Raw genomic sequence first — 27,919 nt, forward strand, 5'->3', positions numbered from 1 at the left:
GTGCTGATTGTACACCTGTCTGCCATGTCTGGGGCAAATATGAGAAATAATGCAAAGTAGGTCCAGATTACCGTACTTGTCTAGGTGCACAATGTTTTTTTTAAAAAAGCAGCACAGTGATGATAGTGAATTTCAGGACATCCACTAATGGCAAGTTTTCTGGGACTGGAATCAAATGTGAGGGAAGCTGGAGGAATAGATTACATAATTAACATGATGAGTTTGAGAAGATTAGGAGGGAAAACTTGTTTGGCCACTGTGCCGAAATCCTTCCAAAAAACATGATTGAACTCTGATTTAGCCAACAAAAAATATCAAGATTATAGGAGTAGGCCACTTGGCTCTTCAAGCCTGGCCTCCTATTAATAAGATTGTGGCTGGTATGATTTAATTTTGACTCTACATTCCTGCAAGTCTCTGATCACCTTTCATCTCTTTGGAAATCAAGACTCTATTTACTCTGCCTTTAAAATTGGTTAAACGTTCTACATCCACTTCCTTTTGAGGAGAGGAATTCCAAAGGCTCCCAAAGCACAGAGGGGAAAAAAATCCTCATCTAATTTAAGGGGATAGTCTCTTATTTTTAAACTATGACTCTTTCTAAACTCCCCCATAAGAAAATAAACTTCCTTCCAGATCCACCTGATCAAGCCCCCAATGACCTTTTCTTTTAAAATTGTCACCTCTGACTCAAGCTCCAGGGAATATAGCCCTGGCTTGTCTGGCCTTTACTCTTAATGCAGTCTGCTTGTTCCAGTATAAAGTGAGGTCTGCAGATGCTGGAGATCAGAGCTGAAAATGTGTTGCTGGTTAAAGCACAGCAGGTTAGGCAGCATCCAAGGAACAGGAAATTTGACGTTTCGGGCCAGAGCCCTTCATCAGGAAGGGCTGTGGCCCGAAACGTCGAATTTCCTGTTCCTTGGATGCTGCCTAACCTGCTGTGCTTTAACCAGCAACACATTTTCTGCTTGTTCCAGTATGTTGAGTAAGTCTTTTCTGAACTGCTTCCAACACAGTAACATCCTTTGTAAATTCAATACTCCAGATACAATCTCACCAGTGCTCTGTACAACTAAAGCATAAACTCCCCACTCTTGCATTCATTTCCCCTTTCAATAAACCAAAATACTCCATAAGCGTTCCTGATTACTTTCTGTTCCTGCACACCAATCTTCTGTGATTCATGGAGAAAGACACCCAGATCTCTCTGCATTTCCGAATACTGCGACCTGTAACTACTCTGGGGAATACAGGTATAAGAAGAAGATATCGTCACCATCCCAGAGGTTAATCTGGTGAACCTCATGAATATGGCTACCCAATTCTATTTGCACACCTGCAATTGCCAGCCCCTGTCCATTTTTACAACAGAATAAATTATTTATGTTCATTCGAAGTGATTAACTTCACACTCATGGATGTGGGCTGGCTAAACCATCTTTTAATACCCATCTCTAGTTGCCCTTCAGAAGGTGGTGATCAGTTGCCTTCTTTACGTTCACCCTTTGTCTGCTCTGATATAAGGCAATAGTCCCATTCCCATACAATCCTGCGTTATAAGCAAATCACATAATAGCAGTACAGTTTAAACCAAATGGGCTGGAATTGGGTAATAGCCAATACAGATAAGGAAAGTTTGAGTTCAACAAATGGGCTAAATTCTTCAATTGCATTGATAGCCAATTTGCTTTGAAGAAATGTGCATTATTGCAGAATCGACTGTATTCCCGTTTGTATTCTATGCAGTCTCCCATGTTCTAGCTTATTTGCTTAAGTTATCTTAGTCAACCTTGTACCCTCTTCGCAAGTTGTGTTGTCACCCAGTTTAGATTCAAGAATAACTTTTTATATTGTAACTTCTAACCTCCCTTCCCCCGCCCCCCTCTCCCCCTCCACCCCCAACCACCACAAGCAGCATCAAGAGCATTGAGAATCAGTATTTGCTAGTTTGCATCCTATTCTATTGCCTTTCTTAATCAGTTTCGTTCTCTCCTTTTGGATTCCAAATTGTTCCCAATCCCATTTTTTTTTCAAGCTTCCTTACAAGTTACTTCCTCTGATCTATTGCATTTATGAAATTATTCATTTACCACAGTTGATTCACCTTTCCATTTGGATGCTTATGCCTTAGAATTTTATATCTCTTGTAGACCATGTACTATTTATTAATGTACTAGCCATTGACGCTACCATTAAGTCTTTTTGGTTTATTTTCCCCATCTATCATAGCATAACTAACTTGTCCCTCACCTTCATAACATTATCATTTACAACACTTGAAGATGAATGCTGTGAAGAGTGTGAGATGTTACAATGCTGAGTACAATATTTGCATGCAAGTTTTATTTAGTATTACCTTATTCTTCACAGGAAAAAGTCAATACCACCAATAAACGACAAGAAAAGGAAGAAAATAGTCTTAGCAGGTAATATTTCGGCGAGAATGATTTTTTTGATGTATTTTACTCCATGGATATTTTTGCTTTCATTTTTCATGTTCTAATATTTTGGTATTTATCATCTAATAATCGTTTTTAACCTCTGAGTCTCAGTAATGAATTTTGTAGATTGTTTGTATATGTAGGATATCTTATTTCTTTGTAAAATGTGATTGACCCTGAGCGAATTTGACAACAATCTCCGTATAACTCTAAAATGGTGACAGTATTGGACAGTAAATTAGAAACGGAATGTGGCCAATACTGGGTACAGGGTGTGAAATGTTATCCTTTATTAGACTCCAAATTATGACATGAACACTTTCACAAGCACGTAGCTGTCTTGACAAAATATATAATGCAACTGCCAGAGCTGTTGTTACTTTGATCTTGGATACCTGACACTCGACCAACTCTGGGTTGATTGTCATTGAAATGCTATTTCTGAATTTACACATCCTGATTATTTCCTTCCCATTTTCAAAGCATTTGCTTTAACTTTAAGGAAATGTAAGGATTTTGTTCATTTCCCATTCCTTGCCACTGAATTCCACAAATGTCTGATGAAGTTTTGCCTTCTAGACCTAAACCTTAAATGATAAGTGTTTAGCTCTCAGATTTTCATTGAGAGTTGGAGTTATGGGGCGGATTCAGGTGTTCTTTATTGCAATTTACAGCATACAGTAAAAAGGCACACAAACCAGATGACCTTTATGTGACTTACTGGTCAGTAACAGCACACAAAAAAGGCACACAGAAGCTTCCGAATGTCCGTCCTTATACAGTTTACACTTAAAGTGCACACGACCCCACCCCGATCACTATTGGTTAGCGGAGCAGAGTTGTTTGTCTGTAATTGGCTCTCCAGTAAAGCATCTTATACAATTTAAGTTTGCTTCAGCAAAACAACGAAGAGGCTTGTGGTCCAATCCCGGTCCTTCCAGACTCTTATCTCCTTTCGTGGGGCTTTCCACTATGAACACTATAGTAAGTAATGAAAGTATAGTAATGTCAGTAACATTTGGCAGCTGAATCCTGTTAACTACCAACTAATTGGATACTTGCTTATTATTTCAGAACCCTTTTAAACTTCTCTTTACGGGAAATAATATTGATTTTTTTTGATCATTTTCAACAACATTGTGGTTACACCTAAAGCTAGAATTCTTTCGATAACAAGTGTCTTAAAATGTTCAGTCCACATTCCAATGTCTGCTAATTACTGTATGTATTTCTCCCTGCAATGGTAAAGGAGATTGCTTTTTACTGTCTAAAACTGTTTTGAATCTTTTTTTTCTTTAATGCTTTTCTATATCTAATTGGAGTCTGTAACTATTGATTAAACAACTAATTAGGGTGAGATGTTCTTCAACTAATTAGGGTGAGACGTCAATTTCGCTGCTGCCTGGGCTGCTGTGCTCTTCCAGCACCACTAATCCAGAATCTGGTTTCTAGCATCTGCAGTCATTGTTTTTACCTTGTTGATTTTAACCTTACTGCAAATCCTCTTGCAAGGATGCCTGCCTTGAAGAAGTTTTCCTCCTCTCTCTACAAGAATCTCGGGGAGTCCCTCTCCCACTGCAACTCCCAGGTCATTTCCTCTGCCCTGAAGCTCTTCAACCATGTTGTGAAACAAACTTGCTACCACAGGCACATTTGCTTCCTCAGTGCCTGCCTCCGTAACCAACATCCCCCACAGACTCCAGACCACCTTTTAAACCAGCAGAGTTCGGACCCGAACAGGACAAACAGTACAGACTACAGATTCAAAAACACCAGCATCAATTCTCCTTCAAGATCCTCTGTTCCACGCTCGCAGCAATGCGCCGGCACCTAACCTCTCTACAGTCAGCCCTGCCTCAGCTGAGGGCCACACACTCTCAGAATTGCAAAGGACCCACTCTGTACTACATCCTCAGGAGAATTCATACTCTCAACAAAAGTATTTCAATTCCATCTCAAACATCAAAAACTGTAAGTACAACAAACGTTTATCTACCCACCTCCATAACCAGTGCTCCTCAAATATTCCAGAAGGTTCCCCTGGCCTCGGAAACTACTTGAACACCATTAGCCATGCAGCTGATGCAGCTGCCACCCCCACGCTGATTGAAGATGTCACTTCCGCCCCCATCATGGCCACTCCCACAACCACTTCCGCCCCTCAATTCCTCATGCATCACACGTGACATCACTTCCGTCCCTCACATCATCACTGATGCCACACACTCAGTGACTTCCGCCACCCCTACTGCTGTGGTCACCACCACTTCCGCCCCCACCAGCGCCACTCACCTGCAGGGGAACTCTACCCCTACACATGACTGCACCCCCATTCCTCCCACCACCATACCCACTCCAGTTACAGGTTCCGCCCCCACTCCCAGCTCTACACCCACACCAGATCCCAGCTCCCAGCCCTGCCTAGTTTTCACCATCCCTCCAGACCTCCCCCTCACTGAGGACGAACGATCAGTCCTCAGCAAAGGACTCGCCTTCATCCCCCTCCATCCACGCATCAATGAATTTAATACACGCCTTGACGTCGAACAATTCTTTCGTCGCCTCCGCCTCCGAGCTTACTTTCACAATCAGGACTCCCGCCCACCTTCCGAGGACTCCTTCGCCCACCTCCAGCACACTGCATCCACCTGGACACCCTGCACTGGCCTATTACCTGCCCTCGACCTCTTCATTTCCAACTGCTGTCAGGACATTAACCGCCTCAATCTGTCTGTCCCCCTCCCCCACTCCAACCTCTCACCCTCACAACGCGCTGCCCTCCAATCCCTCTGCTCCAATCCCAACCTCACCATCAAGCCAGCGGATAAAGGGGACGCAGTGGTAATCTGGCGCACTGACCTCTACACCACTGAAGCCAAACGCCAACTCGAGGACATCTCTTCCTACTGCCCCCTCAACCATGACTCCACCCCCCCATCACCAAACCATCATCTCCCAGACCATACAGAACCTCATCACCTCAGGAGATCTTCCACCCACAGCTTCCAACCTCATAGTCCGGGAACCTGCACTGCCCAGTTCTACCTCCTTCCCAAGATCCACAAGCCTGACCACCCTGGCCGACCCATTGTCTCAGCATGCTTCTGCCCCACTGAGCTCATTTTTATCTACCTCAACACTGTCCTATCCCCCCTAGTTCAGGAGTTCCCCACATATGTTCGAGACACCACCTAAGCCCTCCACCTCCTCCAAGACTTCCATTTCCCCGGCTCCCAACGCCTCATCTTCACCATGGATATCCAATCCCTCTACACCTCCATCCGCCATGACCAGGGCCTCCAAGCCCTCCGTTTTTTTCCTCTCCAGACGTCCCCAACAGTACCCTTCCAACGACACTCTCATTCGTTTGGCCGAACTGGTCCTTACCCTTAACAATTTCTCCTTCGAATCCTCCCACTTCCTCCAGACTAAAGGGGTAGCCATGGGCACACGTATGGGCCCCAGCTATGACTGTCTCTTTGTTGGCTATGTAGAACAGTTGATCTTCCGTAATTACACTGGCACCACTCCCCACCTCTGCCTCCGCAACATTGATGACTGCATTGGCGCCACCTCGTGCTCCCGCATTTCATCAACTTCAACACATTCCACCCTGACCTTAAATTTACCTGGACTGTCTCTGACACCTCCCTCCCCTTCCTGGACCTCTCCATCTGCATTAATAATGACCAACCTTTTTATTCCTGATGAAGGGTTTTTGCCCGAAACGTCGATTTCGCTGCTCCTTGGATGCTGCCTGAGCTGCTGTGCTCTTCCAGCACCACTGGTCCGGAGTCAATGTATAATCACCTAAGCTTTTTGTGTTTCGTACTTCCCTGGTTTCACTTTCTCTTTGGAGTTCAAGTTAAACATTTGAACTTTCTATCTCAAGCTGGTTCATTTGCAAACTAAACTCTAGCCAACTCTGACTATGTTTCATATGGCTTATCCTACATTTTAGTATTGGATTTTATTGTCGCATGTACTCCAGTGTAAGTGTACAAAACTGCTGAAGTAACTCCAGAGGCTGGAATCCTGTCACCAAGTTACCTTTATTTACGTGTGAATAGTTTTTGACACTGATCCAGCTCCCTCAGAGCCAGCTCTGAGTGAACAAGATGTCTGACATTGTTATTCTTACCGGTCAGCCAGGGCTCTCTGATAGATCAGGTAAACAACCCCAACCTGGGATTTTGCATTCTGAGGTCGTCTGGCTGATCGTGTTACAATCACCATATTTATACCCTTCTCAGTCTGGGGACATAGGCCAGTCTTTTTTTTAAGCTCCTCCTCCTGAGGCAAATGTCCTGGATATCTCCAACTCTGCCTCTGATACAGGCGGTGTTTAATGCACAGTAGTTTGCTTGTTGCACCTGGAGCATCTCAGAAGAAATTCATTCTCCTCTTAAGGCAGCAAGGTTGTCAAGGTAGTGACATCCACCAAGTCCACCTGATGCCAAAGTATCTTCAATGCTTGACAGAATTGGAAAACCCACAGGTTCCAGCATAGTCGGACAAGCTGTCAACATACCAGATGCACTTTACTCCCTCACCATTTGTTTGCAGCTTTTCATGTGGTTTAAATGTGCTTGTTTAGGACTGTTGCATCTACCCGAACCTTATACAAAACTGGACTTGACCTCGCATCAGCCATGCCTCTTACCCATGCAAGCTGTGGTTTCTACGTCAAGCTTCATCCCCAAAGTAAACTGTCTCTCTTAGCAGAGTCTTGTGCCCGGCATTGGTGTTCCTGATGCTGTTTCACCCACTGGGGGAAAAAAATGTATTCTTTACACATACTAGAGCTAGTTTTTGATGGCAGGATCGAACGAGTCCAGCTTCCCAAAAAATGGCATGATGCCAGAAATGCTAACCCCAATTCAAAGAAAACTTTCTGTGCAAGTTCATTTCTTGAAAAGCGTGGTTTTCTTTTGTCACCACTGAAGTATCTTCACAGGAGCTAGTATCCTGTCATCAAGTTACACTTTATTTGCATGTAGAGAGCCCTTGACACTAACACTGATCCAGCTCCCTCAGTGAACAGGATGTTTGACATGCCTGTTCTTTTCTGACAGTTAGGACTCCCAATTGGGGTTGTTAATCTGAGCCAATTAAGAAACTCCTATTCTGACATCCACCTGGCTGAGCTTGTTACAATCACTACAGTTACAATTCTCCAGTGCCATCTTAATTGCAAAAACAAGAATTGAAAAGAACATATGAAATAAATGAAACAGAGCCAAAATATGACCAGGTCTGAAAGGAAAGAAAAACATCCAGATCTTAAAGAAAGAAGAATGTCCAAATCTTAAGCTCCCATGTCAATAAAGGTGTATGGAACACTCGGCCTTTGCAGGCATCCTGGCCTAGCCATGGCATATAATTTTTGACTGCTGCTGCCTCGATCCCTGCAAGTTATTTGGTTATTAAAAGCTAATGGCGTATCTAATTATGAAGTACAGTTGAAACTCTTCTAGCCAATATTCCTATTTCTGAATCAAGACTGTTAAAAATAGGTAGCCCTTAGTTGGATGGCTTAAAGATCAGAAGATTTGGAACTGCAGGGCAGCAGAAGTTTGGAAATTATTTCTTTCCTAAACTGTCTCAATTATAAAGTGGAAATCTGTCCCCTTATTTCAGTCTTGAACAGACATTGAGAACCCTGTTCATAAAACATAAAACATTATAGCACAACACAGGCCCTTTGGCCCTTGATGTTGCGCCACCCTGTGAAACCAATCTGAAGTCCACCTAACCGACACTATTCCATTCTTGTCCATATCCCTATCCAACCGTAAAGTTGGCGAGTCTACAACTGTTGCAGGCTGTGCGTTCCATTCCCCTACTAGTTTCTGAATAAAGAAACTGCCTCTGATATCCCTCCTATATCTAGAGAGGGAAAGAGAGAGAAGGTTCTTAGCTGAGCAAAAAGAGAATTTGAACTTGAGAAGTTGTGACTTAGTCAGCAAAGTCAAGTTAACAGGATGGAGATTAAAAGAGAAGATAGTGATGTCAAAACTCTGCCACATTTTGATGAGAAAGATGCTGAAGCCTTCACTATTTCATTTGAAAAATTGGTTAGGCAGTTGGAGTGGTCCAAGAATTTATGGGTAATGCTAGTTCAGACTAAACTGGTTGACAGAGCTAGTGAGGTATTTGCCGTGCTGTCAGATGAGGTGTCAAGAGATTATGAAGAGGTTAAACAGTCTATTGTAAGTGCTTACGAATTGGTACCAGAAGCATATAGACAGCAGTTCAGAAACACAAAGGACCCAGGTCAGACTCATGTTGAGTTTGAAAGAATTAAACAGTCATTTTGATAGATGTGTGCATGCTTTAAAAATAGGGCGTTTGAGGCTCAGAGATTATTTTGCTGGAGGAGTTTAAAAACTCACTTCCAGAGATAAGAATTTGTGGAGGAACCGAAAGTTCAGGAAGTGAGAAGGGCAGCAGAATTAGTAAATGAGTACAAGTTGGTGCATAACACAAGCCCCCAACCAGAATCTCAACTTGAGGGATAGAAGTTGGGAGATGGGGAGATCCTACATTACAAAACCAGTGTAGTGATAAGAATTTACCACACGATTTAAAAAAAGAAGCCCAAGAAGGTGGACAGAGGGTGAAAGGCCTCGGGTGTTTTCACTTTAATGGAGTGGGACACAAAAAATTAGTGCTGATGGTTTCATAAGGGCACTGGGAAAAGGTGCTTTCGCTGCCAGAAAGTGGGACGTATAAAGTCAGTGCTGGTCATCAAAGAAAGGCACTGTGGGAAAAGATGTGGTAAAAGAAGCTAAACCATTAGTCAAGGTAATAAAGGAGACCCCAAGAAAAGCTGAGGAGCTGAAGGTGAGTGCGCAGCCTGGACAGGGGCTGGGTATGGAGTTAGTAGCTGACCTCTACAAAGAATTTGCCTCTGTGGGTAAAGTTTAGTCAAAGAACAGGCGGGGAAGTTAGAACTTTGAGAGATACAGGATCTAACCAATTGCTGATAGTAAGGGATGAGTGAATATGCACTCTTTCTAATCTGTTACCTGAGAGTGTGGTAATTTGTGGGATACATGAACAGAAATTTAGCATTCTCCTGTCAGGTTAGTGTGCCAACTCGAGACTGGGGAAATTACAGTGGGAGCGATTGACAGTGTGTCAGTTCTAGGAATTCAATTTGTTCTTGGGAATTATTTGGCAGGATCTAAGGTGGGAATGACACCTCTTGTTGTGGAGAAGCCCAGGGAAGACCAAGAAACTGAAGTTTAAACAGGAATATCCTGGTAATTTCCCAGACTGTGGGGTAACCAGATCCCACTATCATAAGTCACAGCACAAAGTGAAAAGTAAAGAAAGATGAAGGAGTTTAGGTTCAGTTAGTGGGCACCCTGTTTGATGTAATGGTGCAGAAAAAAAACCTGAACAGGCAGAGGGTCAGACAGAAGTTTTAGTCCTGAAAGGCTATATATATTTTGTGTGTGTGTGTGTGTGTGTGTGTGTGTGTGTGTGTGTGTGTGTGTGTGTGTGTGTGTGTGTGTGTGTGTGTGTGTGTATGCATAATCTGAAAGGAGGCGGAGAATATTCCGGAGGGTTATTCCACGGCAGGTTAGTGCACAGGAGAGATGGGCTGAAGTGCAGCAGGTTGTGTTGCTGGTAGCGTACAAACTGGAGGTGTTACAGGTAGCACATAAACTATCTTTAGGAGTTACTTAGGGGTTCAAATGAATACAAAAACATTTTTATTGGCTTGGAATGCTCAAGGATGTGGTTAACTTTTGCCAACCGTGTCATACATGCCAAATGTTAGGTAAACCAAAGGCGGTAATAAAACCATTACCTTTGTTGCCAATTCCTGCATGTGAAGAACCTTTTGCACAGGTTGATTGTGAGGATCCCACCTCCCCCGGAGAACTGAAAAGGGAACTAGTACTTGTTAACCATAATAGATGTGTCTACCAGATTTCCAGAGGCAATTCTATTACGGAGTATCAAGGCATAAAGGTTAACAGAGGAATTATTAGCTTGCTTCACATGATATGGACTACCCAGAGAGATTCAGTTGGACCAAGGGTCAAATTTATTGCTAGATTGTTTAATGAGCTTATAGCGCTTCGGTATACAACACATTTAACTTCAGTGCGTATCATCCTGAATCCCAAGGAGCTTTAGAAGGGTAGCATCAGACCTTGAAAGTCATGGGAGAACTTGCTGTCAGGATTACCCGAATGATTGGGATAAAGGTATTCCATTCGTATTGTCTTGCAATTAGAGATGCTCCCTTCAGGTTAATATTCAGACATGAAGTGAGAGGACCTTTGAAATTAAAGAAACATTGACAGGACCAAAGTCTGAGATCTCACACTTACATTATGTATTGGAGGCGAGGAAGAGATTAAATCGAGTAGGTGAGTTAGCTAAATAGCACCTCAAGATGGCGCAGTAGAGAATGAAACAAGTAGCAGATAAAAGCTCTGACACTCTGGTATGTTAGTACTGTAACTGGTGATGGTAGATCCCTTCAAACCCAGGTTTAGTGGTCCCTATCAAATTTAATAAAAGTTGAGTCAGGTGAACTATCTAGTAAAGATGCCAGATAGAAAAAAGGTATTGGGTATGTCATGTAAGCATGTTGAAACCTTATTACACTTAGAGAAAAAACTGGAGAAACTGGTGTTAGTTACTGCTCTGCAGCGTGAGGAATCAAATCCAGATGATGTGGATTTTGATGTGCGTCAACATAGATTAAAAAATGAATGTCTTTGAGGAGAGGGATAGGCTAGTAAGCTACCTGTCTAAGGGGTATAGAGTGCAGTTGAAGGATTTGTTACTGTAGTATAAGAACATACGTAAGGATCAGATGGGGAGAACTAATGTTATTGTACACGAAGTAGATGTAGCAAATACTGCTTTGATGAAAACAACGCCTCTATCACTTAATCCTTTCAAAACAAGACAGGTCAGATGGAGGTGGAGGCCATGCTCAATGAAGACATCGTCGAATCAAGCCAGAGTGAGTGGAATTCACCCATCGTCTTAGTTCTGAAACCAGATGGCACTCAACGATTCTGAGTGGATTATTGGAAGGTCAACACCATTACTAATCCAATTCCTAGAAATTTGGACAAGCCAGTTACATCACCAAGTTGGACTTGATGCGTCCTTAATGCGGTTACTGGCAGGTACCTTTGTCAGAGACAACAAGATAAATTTCTGCATTTATAACCCCAAATGGTCTATATCAGTTTACAGTGATGCCGCTTTGGAATGAAGAACACCTCCACCACATTCCAAAGACTCATGAACAGAGTTGTAGCTGGGTCAACACACTGTGCAGTCTATTTGTGCGATGTAGTGATCTTTAGTAAGTCCTGGAAAGATCACATGGTACAGTTGGCAGAGCTCTTCAAACGACTGAGAAGCTAAATTGGTGATTAAACTTAAATAAAACCGAATTCGCGAAAGCAGCAGTGATGTTCTTGGGGCATAACATTGATCATGAAGGTTGACCCCACGGAATGTAAAGACGAAGGCCATGGAGGAATTTTCACAATCAACCTCCTAAGAAAGAGGTGTTTTGATTCTTAGGACTCAGCAGATTCTATCAGAACTTTGTTCCAAACTTCAACAGTGTAGTGGAATCGTTAACAGATTTGCTGAAGAAGGACACCAGGTGGACAGAATAACTTCAGGAGACATTTGACCATTTGAAATCAATATTAACCACCGAGCCAGTTTTAGCTACGCTAGACTTTTAATATAAGTTATCAGTATGTTACGGTAATGTGTTCTTTTCATTAAGATGGTTCATGGCGTTATGACGATATGGGTGTACTGTACTATTTTGAGAAGGTTAAAGCTAGCAGAACTACCTGACAGCACCAAGCGTTCTGAACAAGATATAATGTAACCTTTTGGTCCAACAGCAAGGGTAGCTGGTTGCCTGGAGATGGCAAAACAAATTCGAATTAGGCCAATCCGTTTAAATTATACTCTGAAAAATACCAAACTACAATCAAGTTTGAATTGTGTATATTGACAATCTTAAAAGCCCCCCAATGACACAATCCGGTGCTTTGTGGGTATAAGATAGGGGAAAATTGAACAGTTGGGGGAGAACTGCCAAAAGACCAACAGATGTAGGCTGCTAGTCAGAACTCTGAGAGGTACCTGTCTCGAGAAAGAGTTTGCACAGAGAAAAACATCACCAACCTGGAGAGCAACTCTACAGAGGAAGATAAAGAGAATATTCAATCACTGGCTGGTTTTCAAATTTTGAATTTTTCAGTAAATTTTAAATGGAGGTTTAATCGGACTAGTATTCTAGAAGGAGAAGGTAAAAGATAGGTTAGAGAAAGGCTTGTAATAGTTGTTAGTTAATTATTCTATTATACTTTAAAGCTGTTAATTTTTACTTTAAATAGTTCTTAGCCCCTTGAATTTTATTGCCCAGGATAAATCTTTTCTGTGTCGCTGGTTTAAATTAAGCAGGAGATTGACCCTATGACGTAACAGAGGACCTCATGGTTCTGAAACACGATCCCTCAACTCATAAAAGCTAACACATCGTATGCCTTAATAGCCCTATCAATGTGGGTGGCGACTTTGAGGGATCTATGTACAGGGACACAGATCTCTGCTCACCTACACTACCAAGAATCTTACTATTAGCCCAGTACACTGCATTCCTGTTGCTCCTTCCTAGGAGTTTATCTGCATTAAACTCCATTTGCCACCCCCCCAGCCCAGCTCTGCAGCTTATCTATGTCCCTCTGTAACCTACCACATCCTTCAGCATTGTCCACAACTGTACTGACCTTAGTGTCATCTGCAAATTTACTAATCCATCCTTCTATGCCCTCATCCAGGTTGTTTTATAAAAATGGCAAACAGCAGTGTTTACTTATCAGCACTTGCAGGTTATTTGCTTATTGACCCGGTAAATATAATTCTTGAACGTTTAAATGGTGCTCATTGAAGGGTAACCTGGATTTACTAATCAATGTAGAAGTTTGTGTTAGTAGGTATTTCTGCTGTAAAGCTGGTTTTTATTTTGTTAATCATTTCTCTTAAGCTGGAATGCTTTTTTTTTAAGATCCCAAATAGTCTGTCCTCTGGTCTAATGCTGTCAGTTTTAAATGTTACCATCTAACTGGCATGCCTGCCGGTCTTGTGAAAAACTTTGCTCAGTTTAATTGAAAAATTTTTGATCCATGCTTTTTTTTTCTTGTACTTTAGACTAAATAAAGGGCTGAAATCAGCAAGTAGTGATTCTAGAGAGGCAACTGAAAAACCGATGAGCAAAGAACTTCCAGAAAAGGAAGACGAGCATTCTGAGTAAGAGAAGTGTTTAAACTGTTTAATGTTTGTAGCATTTAGATTTAGTGAAATAATTTCTTGAGCCTTTTTCTGCCTTCTGAGCTGTCTCAGTTCCTAATTTCTTTCTGTCTTCTTTGCCAAAGAATGAATACTAGACTTATATCTAAAAGCAGGTGAGTACAGCTGCTGTCAAACTCTCTATCAGATGTATTCTTTTTCCCTTTGAGGGATTCCTAGTCTTCACTTCTCTGCGGGAGTGAAATTGAGAGCAGGGAAATGCACAGAATGGAGCAGTCACTCCAAGGTCATCTCTTTTCTGTAGCTTTTAGAATACACCTCCATACTACCAATCAATTTTTATTCAATTATAATCTAAACAACAAATGCTACAAGTTCATTCTCTTTAAAGTGCAGGAAAGATAATACAAATGTTAAATATCTTTCTTTGTAGTTCTGATCTTTTTTCTAATTTCAAATTTGCTGTAGGTTTTATCTCTTCAATGCTTCTTCAATGCATATCATTATTTTATGAGTAAAGGATATATTTGTGAGTCATTTTGTCGTTTGTCGTCTCTTATATATTCCGTACAATTTTATAGATTTGCGTTTGTCCCTCATTCTTATAAAACTCAATGAATGTAATACTAAACGATCCAGTCTGTCTTCCTACAATGGTCCTGCAATCCCAGGATTCAACTTGGTAAACCTTTACTGCACTCCCTCCATAATCAAAACCTCTACCTTCAATGAAGGAGACCAAAACTGAACCCAGTTTCTAAGTGTGATCTCAGAGGCCCTGTACAATTGCAGCAAGAAATATCTGCTGCTATGCTCATTATGAAGGCCAACATAACATTTGCCTTCATTGCTTTGCTGAAGGCCTGTATGCAGGTGCAGCAATCGTGTACAAGGACAGCCCGGTTTCATTGCACCTCCACTTTCCCAATACATTGCCATTCAGATCATTCCTATTTTCGCACATAGAGAATGGGAAGCCTTCAAAAATGAGATTACTGTCTCTGGACTCTGGTTTTCTCCTGTTAGTGAAATACCAAGGCTGGTAGCTGTAGGCAATGCTGGATGACTGGAGAACTTGAGTTTTTGATCAAGAAAAAGAAAAACACGTCAGGTATAGACAATCAAGATCGAGTGAATTCTTAGAGTATAAAGGCAGTAGGAATTTAATTAAAAGGGAAATCAGGAGGGCAAAAAGGAGACATGAAAGCTTTGGTAAATAAGGTTGAGGAGAATCCAAATGGACTTTGTAAACACATGAAGGACAAAAAGGTAACTAGGGAGTGAATAAGGCTTCTTTAAAGATCAGCAGGAGCCACTATGTGTGGAACCGCAGGAGATGGGGGAAGATACTAAACGAGTATTTTGCAGCAGTGTTTATTGTGGAGAAAGGTAAGGAAGATCTATAACATGCAAAATAGTTATGGAGGCTAGCATAACATTTGCCTTCATTGCTTTGCCATGGTTGGAGGGTTGAGTCTGAGGCAGAGGCTATTTTCCCTGGAGCGTCCAGGTCACTGAGGAGTGACTTTTATAGAGATTTATACAATCATGAGGGGCATGGATAATGTAAATAGAGAAAGTCTTTTCCCCGGGGTGGGAGAGGCAAAATCCAGAGGATGTCGGTTTAAGGTGAGAAGGGAATGATTTAAAAGGGACCTGAGGAGAACACAGGGTGGTGTGTGTATGGAATGAGCTGCCAGAGGAAGTGGTGGAGGCTGGCACAATTGCATCATTTAAAAGGCATCTGGATGGGCATTTGAATAGGAAGGCTTCAGAGGAATATGGCCAAATGCTGATAAATAGGACTAGATTTATCTAGGGTATCTGGTCGGCATGGCCATGTTGGACCAAAGGATCTCAGACCAAGTGGATAACCTCACATTTACCCGCAATATACTTTGTCAACCTTGCATTTGCACACTCACTCAATTTAGCCAAATTACGCTGAAGCATCTCTGCATTCTTTTCACAGCTTACCCTCTGACCAGCTTTGTTATTTGCAAACTTCGAGATGTTGCATTTAGTTATTTCATCTAAAACATTCAGGTATATTGTGAATGGCTGGGGTCCAAGTACTTAGCTCTGCAGTACTCCACTAGTTATTGCCTGCTACTTTGGGTGGAGAGGCACAGATGGAGAGCTGTTTATTCCTAGTGTTTGTTTCCTGTCAACTAACCAGGATCTTTATCCATGTTGGTATGCTACCCCCAATCCTGTACACCTTAATATCAACGTTCCTTCACTGTTGTGAGACAAAATTGTGAAGCTTGTTTCCTTTGTAACATCAATGAGTGTTTCTGCATCACATGGACTGCAGTGGTTCGAGAAAATGGCTCCTTATGACCACTTCCTCCTCCAGAGCAGCTGAGAGTGAGCAACAAAGGTTGGCCGAGCTGGTGTTGCTCATATGCCTTGAAGAATTGTTGTTAAAACCTCTACACACTTTCACTTAAAAGACAGAACTCAGGTCTTTTGATTGAGCAATGGGCTTCTCGAGCTTTGGACAAAACAGCACTTCCATCTGGGTTTCTTTTATAAAAGTGCTGCCTACCATCTCCATCACTGCACATAAGCACAATAGATATAGTCTCACTGATCATTGAAAGTGGGACAAGTCTTGCACAGAACCCAAAATTTGTTCTATTTTCTTCCCTGCCTATCACTTCTCTGCCTTATTTAATTGAGTGAACGTATTCTGCCTAGTTAGTTTACCAAAATATTGCAGTGTTCTGACATTCCTTTCTCTAATGAGCAAGTACTGTGTTTTTGCAAAGCAATTTCCAACTACATTAGATATGTCCATCATATAATCCATATAAAAATATGGTTTACTTTTAAAATAACAAAAGGCTTAAATTGAATGTGATATCTAGACTACAGACCACCAGTGAAGCTTCTGGAAATCAAGAAAGCAAGAAGTTAGAAAAAGGTGATAAACAGAAGGATGAGGATCCTCCTACAAGGTGAGTGAATTTGAAACTCAGCTTTTCAGCACTATTCAAAAGGAGACGGTTGCATTTGCATGATCTAAAACAAATATGGTTCCTGCTTTTTTTTTTGGTTGTGATGTGGCCACACACTCAGCTCTTCCTCTCTCATTATGCAGCAGTTTGGACATTTTTTGTTGGTGTGCACACTGACCCAACTTAGATGAATGTGATGCATGCGTCAGTTAAACTAAGTGCCCTTGAAAATAGGCCCAACTGAATTTTTTTCCTCCCTGTTTATACAGACTTTCTTCTATCTCTGCCTCCAAGCAATTAGTTGTTTCTTTGTGCACCACTTCCATTGGTGTTGTCATCTTTATCGTATTATTCATGATGAAACTTAGTCAGAGCACAATACTGATTCACTGATTTCAGAATTCTATCTTTGTTGCTTTTGGCAAAATAGATTATAATTATGTTTATAGAGTCAAACAATCGTTAGTGTTAAAGGAAGCCATTTGGCTTGTAAATAGTAGCCCTGTATAAGAACTGTGCGCTTAGTGTCATTTCCCACCTATCCCCCTGTAGTCATGATTTGAAGATGCCAGTGTTGGACGGGGGTGGATAAAGGTAAAAATCAAACAAAACCAGGTTATAGTCCAACTGATTCCAAATAAGCCTGTTGGCCTATAACCTGGTGTTATGATTTTTAACCTATTCCCCTATATCCCTCCTTAAATGTCCTCCTTTTTTACAATAGTCTATTTCAGTCTTGAATGCCATATTGTATCTGCCTCCTCCACATTCTCAGGCAGTACGCTCCAGATCCTGATAATTTCCTGATTGTTGTTAAACATTGTTTGGATGCAGAAAATCTCAAATCTAGCTTCATTGTTAAGATGTTTTTCCTTTATCCTCTAGCAAGTGAAGTGCCATTTCTTAATTGTCCATTATTTTCTTGTGTGAGGATGCATTGTTTCAATTAACTAAACTGAACTTCAACTTGTTTCTACACATTCATATTATCCATTTTATCTCCTGCCCAGTTTAATGTAATTGATGAACTTGTGTTTTGAGTTTAATGTGACACTCTACAGATGCTTTCAGCATTTTCTGTTTTTTTCTAAACTTGCAAAATAATACATTTTCGTAAGAGTTTAAAGGTTTATGATGGAGCTGGAGGAACGTCAAGATGAGATTGTTGAGAGACAGTGAGATAAATATCAAAGCCTGTCCAATCTGAAGTTTGTTCCGTTTATCATAGGGTGAAGGAAGATCAAGATTTGAATGGAACTGGGATTCCTGTTGAAAATAAGAAAACAAAAAGGGTCCACTGCAGTACAGGTTCTAGCCAGTAAGTGTATAAATGATGTCTTATAGTGGTGATAGTTGAAGTTTGATTTGGGGTTTAATTGAGCCGTGCAATAATCAAAGATTTGTTGAACGCCCAATTGTTTCTTTGGCTTCCTTTTTTTCTATTTTAAAATGCTGCTTCCCTTGTAAACCCTCTTATCCATTATAAATGTTTGAAGCAAGATGTGATTATTTGATGTTTTCTTTCTTGACCATCTGGCTGTCTTGCGAAAAGTTACAGTCACTTGAACCAGCTGCACCATTTGATTTAGATCATAGATGATCTGTATCTCCATATTTTAGCAATCCAGCTTTTTGGCTTTATATCTCTTGATATTGTCCTCAACAAAACTCCACTGGTCTTGGTCTTAAATTTCAATTGATCCAGCATTTATGGGGCTTTTGGGATGTAGAGGAAAGGTGTTCCAGATTCCCGTCACTCATTCTGCATCAATGATTTGGAGATGCTGGTGTTAGTCTGGGGTGTACAAAGTTAAAAATCTCACAACACCCAAGTTATAGTCTAACAGGTTTAATAGGAAGCACACTAGCTTTCAGAGCGATGCCTGATGAAGGAGCGTCGTTCCGAAAGCTAGTGTGCTTCCAATTAAACCTGTTGGACTATAACCTGTGGTTGTGATTTTTAATATTCTGCATCAAGTTAGTCCTTATTTCCTAAAACAATCTTAAGGTCATGCCGCCTTCTTCTGGATTCTCCCACTCGAGAATAATTCTTCCCAAGCTATCCAATGAATTTGTTGAAATAGTTTTTTAAAAGCCATCTTCACTAAATTACCATTCCACCTGTTGAACTAAAGGGAATGCAAGCCATTTTTATGCAAGCTGCCTTGTAACTTAAAGCCATTGTATAATTTTGGTTAGTCGTTACTGTTTGCCTTCTATTTGATTCTTGAGGTTTAATACTCAAAATTTAAAACTGCATCAAGGAGAATGCCTGAAGGTAATTACAGTATTTCTTCTTGAGATGAAGATCCATATTCAGTTAATCTTTGTTTCTTGCAGCTATGCATTATTTGTGATCCCTTGCCAATTAACATCAAGAAAAGTCTGTCCTATCGCCAATTTATTTTCTTAACAATGAGTGACTTCTCTTCCTCCTTTCAAAAGTGGATGATCTCGCATTAAATTCCACCTGACAGTTTTTTGCCCACTCACTTTTTAACTTTCTACTCTGATCCACACAATTTACTATATCCTAACTTAGTCATCTAAAAATGTTGCAACTTCTGAGCAAATTTCAGAACCAATTCACAAGGTTACCTCAATTTTCTGCACTTTTGAGGGTTATTAATGAAACTTACCAGATGCCTTCTGGAAGACTTTTCAGGCAGACCGTTTCCATGAACACATTGGCTATGCTAGTTATTGCCTCAGTTGTCCAAGAGGCAGCCATACTGACAGTTCCTATGAGAAGGATTCTTTTCTGTGTTCCATAGATTTGCAGTAATTGCTTCAAATTTCTTTCACTTTTATGCGCTAATGTAAATAACCTGGTGTTTATTCAGAACATTGATCCTACGTTCTTGGACACCAGTTTAATAGCACTGTGGTTATGTTACTGGATTAATGATACAGAATCTTGCACTACTAATCTGAAGGTAATCAACAATTGCAACGTCATTTGGAAAATTTAAAGACCACTTCAGTCATAATGATTATGCAGCTACTGGGCTGTCTGGAGAAACCCAGTAGAAGTGGGTATTGCAGATGCTGGAATTTAGAGTCAAGATTAGAGTGGTGCTAGAAAAGCACAGCAGGTCAGGCAGCATACAAGGAGCAGAAAAATCGATGTTTTGGGCAAAAGCCCTTCATCAGGAATGACCTCATTCCTGATGAAGGGCTTTTGCCCGAAATGGCAATTTTTCTGCTCCTCAGATGCTACCTGAGCTGCTGTGTTTTTCTAGCACCATTCTAACCTTGCCTGGAGAAACCCACCTGGCTTTCTAGTATCTTCTGGCTAATCTGACCTATTTGTGATTCCAGATCCAGAACAAGTGATTGACTCAGTGGCATCGCAAGTTACTCTGTTTTACCAAATCACAAGAAAATATCTTGAAAATAAAACCAGTCTTCAGACCAGTTCCCAATAAGGTTCCAAATGGATACCTCCAACTGTTAAGATCTGTCACTTGATTGATCACAACAAGTTTAGTTTTAAAAGGATCCCTGCCCTTGCGGATACCTTTCTCTGAGATCCATTTTAAATTACCTATTTTAAGTAGGCCTTCATGAATTAACAAAAAGAGTGAGTTTATTCATTACCAAACATGAGAAGTAATATGAGTGCAACACACATTTACTACTTAGAAGTAAGAGGGGGCTACAAAACAATGTATAGATTAGTCTGAATTATTTGTGAAGAGTGAATGGGTGAACATTGCTGCTAAATGATGTTGCAGGCAGTGTTGACTTTAATAGCTAACAAAGTCAGAAGTCTCATGACACAGGTTATAGTCCAATAGATTTATTTGAAATCACAAGCTTTCGGAACGATGCTCCTTCCTTAGGTGAAGCCTTCATTTTACTAAAACATCTTGAAATAAAAATAATCTCCCAAAACTTGTGATTTCAAATAAACCTATTGGACTATAACCGGATGTCATGACTTCTGACTTCATCCACTCCAGTCCAACACTGGCACCACGCATCATTTGTACCTAATAGCCAGTTGCAAGATACTTGGCTTTAAGGGTGATTTGAAACTTTTTTTTTAACCCTGATTCCTTTTGAAAGCAGTTGACTGACAGCACTGAGTGGGAGAGAGTCTAAGGAATGGGGTAAGCTGTTTAAGACTGAATTAAGGAGAAATTTCATTACCTCCTGTGGTGAACCTGTAGAATTCTCTGCCACAGAAAATTGTTGAGGTTAAACATTTACTGTTTTCAAGGAAGGAGGAGATATCATTCTTGTGATCTAAGAGTATGGGGAAAAAGCAGGTACAGGGTACTGAATTGGATTATCAGCCTTAATATTATTTGAATGGTAGAGCAGGCTTCAGGACTGAAAGGCCTGCTCCTATTTTCTATACTTCTGAGTCTTTTACCTTGCTTAACCTGCAGTACAGAGGACTTCTAAACTGCTGTTCTGACCTGTAACCCTCTGAGTATATTAGTCCACACACTTGGATATCAAAACACAACTGTGCACAGACTAGGGTTGAAGCTTGCTTTTAACCCACGTCTGAAAATGTGTTGCTGGAAAAGCGCAGCAGGTCAGGCAGCATCCAAGGAACAGGAAATTTGACATTTCGGGCATAAGCCCTTCTTCAGGAATGAAGCCCTTTCCTGAAGAAGGGCTTATGCCCGAAACGTCAAATTTCCTGTTCCTTGGATGCTGCCTGACCTGCTGCGCTTTTCCAGCAACACATTTTCAGCTCTGATCTCCAGCATTTGCAGACCTCCCTTTCTCCTCGAAGATTTTAACCCACATCCCATGTTGAAAGTGAGGAAACCACAAATATGTCTGTCACAATGATTGCACTTCGTTTTAAAAGAAAGATGACATCATGTCCATCATTTGAGATACTCCCCAGGACTTTGCAAGTTAAATATGTACTGCACTTTCTCCCTGTGAAAATTCTTTGCAACCTCATCAGGTATGACATTCTAGATTGTCTGACTCCAGTTCCAAAGAGTTGCTGAATTCATGTCCACAGTCAACCTTTGGCTATCTTTTTTTTATTTTAGTAGCTATTTTTAATGAAACGTTAACATGTTTTTACAAACTTACAAAATAATACATACAAATACAAACATTAATATACAGTTAAATATTAAGTAAACAATAACCAAAACCTAACAGACAAAAAGAGATTTAAAAAAAGAGAAAACAAAACTCAACTAATTACGAATCTAACCTATAACTAACCAGAGCATATAATAAAATATCTTACATTACTCAAGAGAAAAAACTATAACATAGTAATTAAATAGTAAAGTACATGCTCGGAACAAATTAACATAGTCGTAATAAAACCTGTATTCATGCGGGATTCCTCCCCCAGTGGCCCCCGGACCAGCCCAGAACCGCTACCACAACTGGATGAAAGCCCTTGACAAAATGGCCGAAATATCTGTATCTATATAATTCAGGAAGGGCTGCCATATTTTATAGAATAATTCCGTTTTTTGGTGCACCATATTTGTAAGGAAGTCAAGGGGAATACATTCCATAACCAACCTATGCCAATTCGAAAGTCCTGGAGGGCCCGCAGCTACCCAGTTTACTAAGATATTTTTCCTTGCACAAAGAGAGAATGGAAAATTTTCTCCCGTGCACATCCAGGGAAGGCAAGCTTGAAAAGCCCAGGAGAATAGATACAGGATCCACTCTAATTTCCGCTCCCAAGATTTCTGTCAAAGCATTTGCTACTCTGACCCAGTGTTTGCAGATCTTAGGTCCATAAGCAGTGTGTTAGAGTGCCCACCTCTATTTTACATTTGGGACACATTAGAGATGCTCCTGTCCTAAATTTTGCCAATCGTTCAGGTGCTGTAGGAGTCCTATGAAGTATTTGTTACTGAAAGAGGTCTCCATTAGGTAATCCAAATTTCTGGTGCAAAAGACATCATGATCCTCTAAACAGGAGATACCCCTGGACCTCCAGGGGGTCTGGTTGAAAACCCCATGCCCTCACGATAGGAGTATAAGGGGATGTTTTATGTGAATTACCCTCGTTTTGCCGCATTATCTTCCAGGCTTTAATTGTGTTTAATACAATGGTCTATAATGACTTTCATCTGATCTAAAAATAAGAGGGCACTTTGCTTAGGAAGCTTCGATGTCCAGCCAGATTGCTTGCGGGTCAGACGAGACCCAATTGGCTATATAGCTTAGTAGAGAACTCAGCTGATACTTCCTAAAGTTGGAAAATCCAGCCTTCCCTTGTGGAAGCTGTAGCTTTTTTAACTTAATGAGGGGCCGTATATGATTCCAGATGAAAGAAACCAGCCAACCATATAATTTGCATAGTGCCTGCCTCGGCAGCATCACCAGGAGTATTCTCAAAGGGTATAAGAGACTGGGCAAGACATTCATTTTAATTAGAGCTGTTCTACCTGGCCAAGTAATTGGAAGATTTTCACCCCTTCACGCAACTTTGAAGGTCCTGCCTTATCCTTTCCAGTAGATGCACAAAATTGACCTACTACAGCTGACCAAATACTGGGGTGATAAAAATACCTAAATGTAAAATACTCTCCAGAGACCACCGAGAGAATGCACTAAATAAATTAATAACTTGGATCAGGTGAGGCACGATCTGTCTATGGGTGATCTGGGACTATGATCCATGGTAATGACACTAGACACATCATTCAGCACTGACTTGGGTACTAGATACAGCCCATTAGACCCTACAAAGTCTTCCTTGCTTGCAAATTTCAAAAGCTTTGCCACATATCAGCCAAACAACAGCCTGATCCATATCCCATATGCCTCCATCACCATCACTGGATATGTGTTGTTCCACTAGCAGGACAAATCTAAGAGAAATTATGCCAAAGAAGAATACAATTGCCTTCAGTGTCATAAACATTGATTCCAAATGGGTGAATTATCATGACATTGTTGAATATGAGCAAAGAAATCTGTTGTTTGTCACATGCTACGGCCTACCTGATGATGAATCAATAATCATCTCTGAATTGAACGCCTCTGGGAAGAAACACTAAAATTAACAACGGCCTGGTGCAGTCTCTGGGGATAGACAATAATTAATAGGTACAGGAACAGGCTATTTGGCCCTTTGAGCCAGCACCACCATTCATTATGATCGTGGCTGATCATCCACAATCAGTATCCTGTTCCTGCCTTATCCCCATAACCCTTGATTCCACTATCTTTAAAAGCTCTATCCATCTTTTTCTTGGAAGTATCCAGAGACTTGGCCTCCACTGCCTTCTGGGGCAGAGCATTCCATATATCCACCAATGTCTGGGTGAAGAAGTTTCTCCTCAACTCTGTTTTAAATGGCCTACCCCATATTTTTAAACTGTGTCCTCTGGTTCTGGACTCACCCATCAGCGGAAATATGCTTCCTGCCTCTGGAGTGTCCATTCCTTTAATAATTTTATGCATCTCAATCTGGTCCCTCTCATTCTAAACCCAAGTGTATACAAGCCCAGTCACTCCAATCTTTCAACATATAGTCCCACCACTCCGGGAGTTGACCTCGTGAACCTATGTTGCACTTCCTCAACAGCCAGAATGTCCTTCCTCAAATTTGGAGACCACAACTGCACACACTACTCCAGATGCGTTCTCTCCAGGGCCCTGTACAGCTACATAAGGATCTCTGCTCCTATACTCAATTCCTCTTGTTATGAAGACCAGCATGCCATTAGCTTTCTTCACTGCCTGCTGTACCTGCATGCTTGCTTTCATTGAGTAATGTACAAGAAAACCTAGATCTCGTTGTACTGCGCCGTTACCTAATTTGACTCAATTTAGGTAGTAATCTGCCTTCCTGTTCTTGCCACTAAAGTGGATAACCACACATTTATCCACATTAAACTGCATCTGCTATGCATCCGTCCACTCACCTAGCCTGACCAAGTCGCCCTGTTTTCTCATAATATCTTCCTCACATTTCACCCTGCCACATAACTTTGTGTCATCAGCAAATTTGCTAATATTACTTGTAATGCCTTCATATATCATTAATGTATATTGTAAACCGCTGTGGTCCCAGCAGCAAACCTTGTGGTTCCCCACTAGTCACCGCCTGCCATTCCGAAAGGGACCCATTTATCACTACTCTTTGCTTCCTGTCAGCCAGCCAATTTTCCATCCAAGTCAGTATTTTGCCCCCAGTACCATGTGCCCTAATTTTGCTCATTAATCTCCGATGTGGGACTTTATCAAAGGCTTTCTGAAAGTCCAGGTATACGACATTCACTGGCTCTCCCTTGTCCATCTTCATAGCTACATCCTCAAACAAATTCTAGAAGGTTAGTCAAGCATGATTCCCTCTTCGTAAATCCATGTTGTCTCTGACCTGTCCTGTTACTGCTATTCAAATGAGTCATAATTTCATCTTTTATAATTGACTCCAGCATCTTTTCCACCACTGACGTCAGGCTAACCGGTCTATAATTCCCTGTTTTCTCTCTCCCTCCTTTCTTGAAAAGTGGGACAACATTAGCCACCCTCCTATCTGCATGAACTGATCCAGAATCTATAGAACATTGGAAAATGTTTACCAATGCATCCATGATTTGTAGTGCCACCTCCTTAAGTCCCCTGGGATGCAGACCATCAGGTTCCGGGGACTTATCAGTCTTCAGACCTAACAGTCTATCCAACACAATTTCCTGCCTAATGTACATTCCCTTCAATTCGTCCATTACCTTAGGTCCTTCAGCCACTATGACATCTGGGAGATTGCTTGTGTCTTCCCCAGTGAAGACAGATCCAAAATACCTATTCATCTCTTCTGCCATTTCCCTGTTCCCCTTAATAAATTCACCTGCTTCTGTCTTCAAGGGCCCAATTTTAGTCTTAACCATTTTTTTTTCCTTTCACATACCTAAAAAAGCTTTTACTATCCTCCTTTATATTTCTGGCCAGTTTGCCTTCATACTCACTTTTTCTTCACATATTGCTTTTTTAGTTATCCTCTGTTGTTCATTAAAAGTTTCCCAGTTCACTGGCTTCCCGCTCATCTTTGCTTTGTTATACTTCTCTTTTATCTTTATACAGTTCTTAACTTCCCTTGTCAGTCATGGCTGCCCTGCCTCGCCTTAGGATCTTTCTTCCTTTTTGGAATGAACTGATTCTGCACCTTCTACAATAATATCAAGAAATACCTGCCATTGTTGTTCCATTGCTGTCCCTGCTAGGGTATTGAACAATTGAACTTTGGCCAGCTCCTTCCTCATAGCTCCTTAGTTCCCTTTGTTCAACTGCAATACCAACACTACCAATTCTCCCTTCTCCCTCTCAAATCGCAGATTAAAACTTATCATATTATGGTCACTACCTCCTATTGTCTAGCTAACACTCATTGTTACAGCTAACCTGAGAATGCAACTTTTTAAAAAAAAACGGTTTTGTGATTTACACATGAAAGAACTGAAACTATCATGTTATTCGAACAGATAAAAGACTCAATAGGCAAACAAGGTATTTTCAATGTATAATTTCAGTTGCATCACACTGTAAATTTTTGCTATAAATTCTGTGCCTTAGAATTGTCCTCCACTATCACCTGATGAAGGAGCAGTGCTCCAAAAGATAGTGTGATTCCAATTAAACCTGTTGGACTATAACCTGGTGTTGTGTGATCTTTAACTTTGTACACCCAGTCCAACACCGACATCTCCAAATCATCCTAATGGCTCCTTTACTTTGAGGTCCCTGATCAAATCCAGTTTGTTGCACAACACCAGATCCAGAATTGCCTTCTCCTTGGTAGGCTCCAGTACAAGCTATTTTAAGAATCCATCTCGGAGGCACTCCACAAACACTCTTTCATGGGGTCCAGTACCGTCCTGATCCTCCCAGTCTACCAACATGTTGAAATCCCCATAATAATAACTGTAGCAATACCTTTGTGACAGGCCAATTTCATCTCCTAATTCAACTTACACCCTACATCCCAGACTAGTGGGCTTGTAGATAACTCCCATTAGGGTCTTTCTACCCTTAGAATTTCTCAGCTCTATCCATACTGACTCTACATCTCCTGATACTATGTACCCCTTTGAAAGGGACTGAATATTGTTCTACACAAACATGGCCACCCCACCCCTCTGCCTATCAGGCTGATCTTTTGACAGCACATATAGCCTTGAATATTCATTTCCCTGGCCCTGTCCACTTGAAGCCACGTCTCAGTTATCCCCACAACATCGTACCTACGAATTTCCAACTGAGCTTCAAGCTCATCTGCCTTATTTCTTATGCTTCGTGTATTCGTATATAATATTTTAATTTGTTACTCCCCTCACCCTTCCTATCAATTTCGATTTCGATTTCACTTGACCATACTTTATGATCCCTCCTTGAGTTTTCTGCTCTGTTGATTCTGTTGTCTTTCTTAATGTCTCTTATTCTCACTTTCCCTTTTAACTTCTTGAATTTCCACAACTTAGTTTAAACACACCTGTGTTGCAGTGGCAAACGTGCCTGCCAGGATGATGGTCCCCCACCTATTAAGGTGCAACCTGTCCCTGTTGTATAATTTATCCTTTCCACAAAACATACCCCGGTGATCCAAGATTTTGCATCCTTGCTTCCTGCACCAATTCCTCAACCACACATTCAAGTCCATTATCTCCCTGTTCTTGCCCTCTCCAGCCTAAGGAACTGGAAGCAAACCGGAGATAACCACTCTTAACTCCTGCCTTTCAGCCTTCTTCAGACCTCTCTGAAGTCCCGCTGTAAATATCCCCGCATTCTTCCTAATGTCATTTGTGCTGACATGCACCACCACCTCTGGCTCTTCAACTTCGAGCATGGGGATTCCCTGCACTCTGTCGGCCGTGGCACTAGGAAGGCAACACACCAGCCTCCGATCTCGCCTGTTGCTACAGAAACCCATTTTAATCCCTCTCACTATGGAGTCCCCTATTACCACTGCTCTGCATGATATCTGACTCCTCAGCTCTGCCTCCGCCAATTTTTGATTGGCAAACCTGTCTGCCTCTCAGCTTGGCAGTGTGGTCTGTCTCGACAGTTTCCAAAAGAACCAACCTGTTCACGAGAGATACTTCCCCCGGGGTCTCTTGTACTTAAATCATCTCTTTCTTCCTCAGTCATGTCCCTTCTCTTCTGCTATGCTCGGTGTAATGTCCTCGCTGAAAGTCCTGTCCAGAAAATTCTCGTTCTCTCGGATGAGCCTGAGGTCATCTAATT

General features: G+C 41.3%; 1 protein-coding gene across 1 annotated transcript in view; it reads left to right on the forward strand.

Annotated features, from left to right (window-relative positions):
- LOC132815239 (nucleolar protein 58-like) overlaps positions 1-27,919 on the forward strand; it is an 87,268-nt gene that overhangs the window by 43,302 nt on the left and 16,047 nt on the right. Inside the window, exons 7-10 of the mRNA XM_060824054.1 lie at positions 2,371-2,426; positions 13,662-13,760; positions 16,634-16,723; positions 17,952-18,041. Of these exons, the coding sequence (XP_060680037.1) occupies positions 2,371-2,426; positions 13,662-13,760; positions 16,634-16,723; positions 17,952-18,041 (335 nt within the window). The remainder of the gene's footprint in view (positions 1-2,370; positions 2,427-13,661; positions 13,761-16,633; positions 16,724-17,951; positions 18,042-27,919) is intronic.

The sequence above is a fragment of the Hemiscyllium ocellatum genome, chromosome 4 (genome assembly GCF_020745735.1).
Source record: "Hemiscyllium ocellatum isolate sHemOce1 chromosome 4, sHemOce1.pat.X.cur, whole genome shotgun sequence".
NCBI lineage: Eukaryota > Metazoa > Chordata > Chondrichthyes > Orectolobiformes > Hemiscylliidae > Hemiscyllium > Hemiscyllium ocellatum.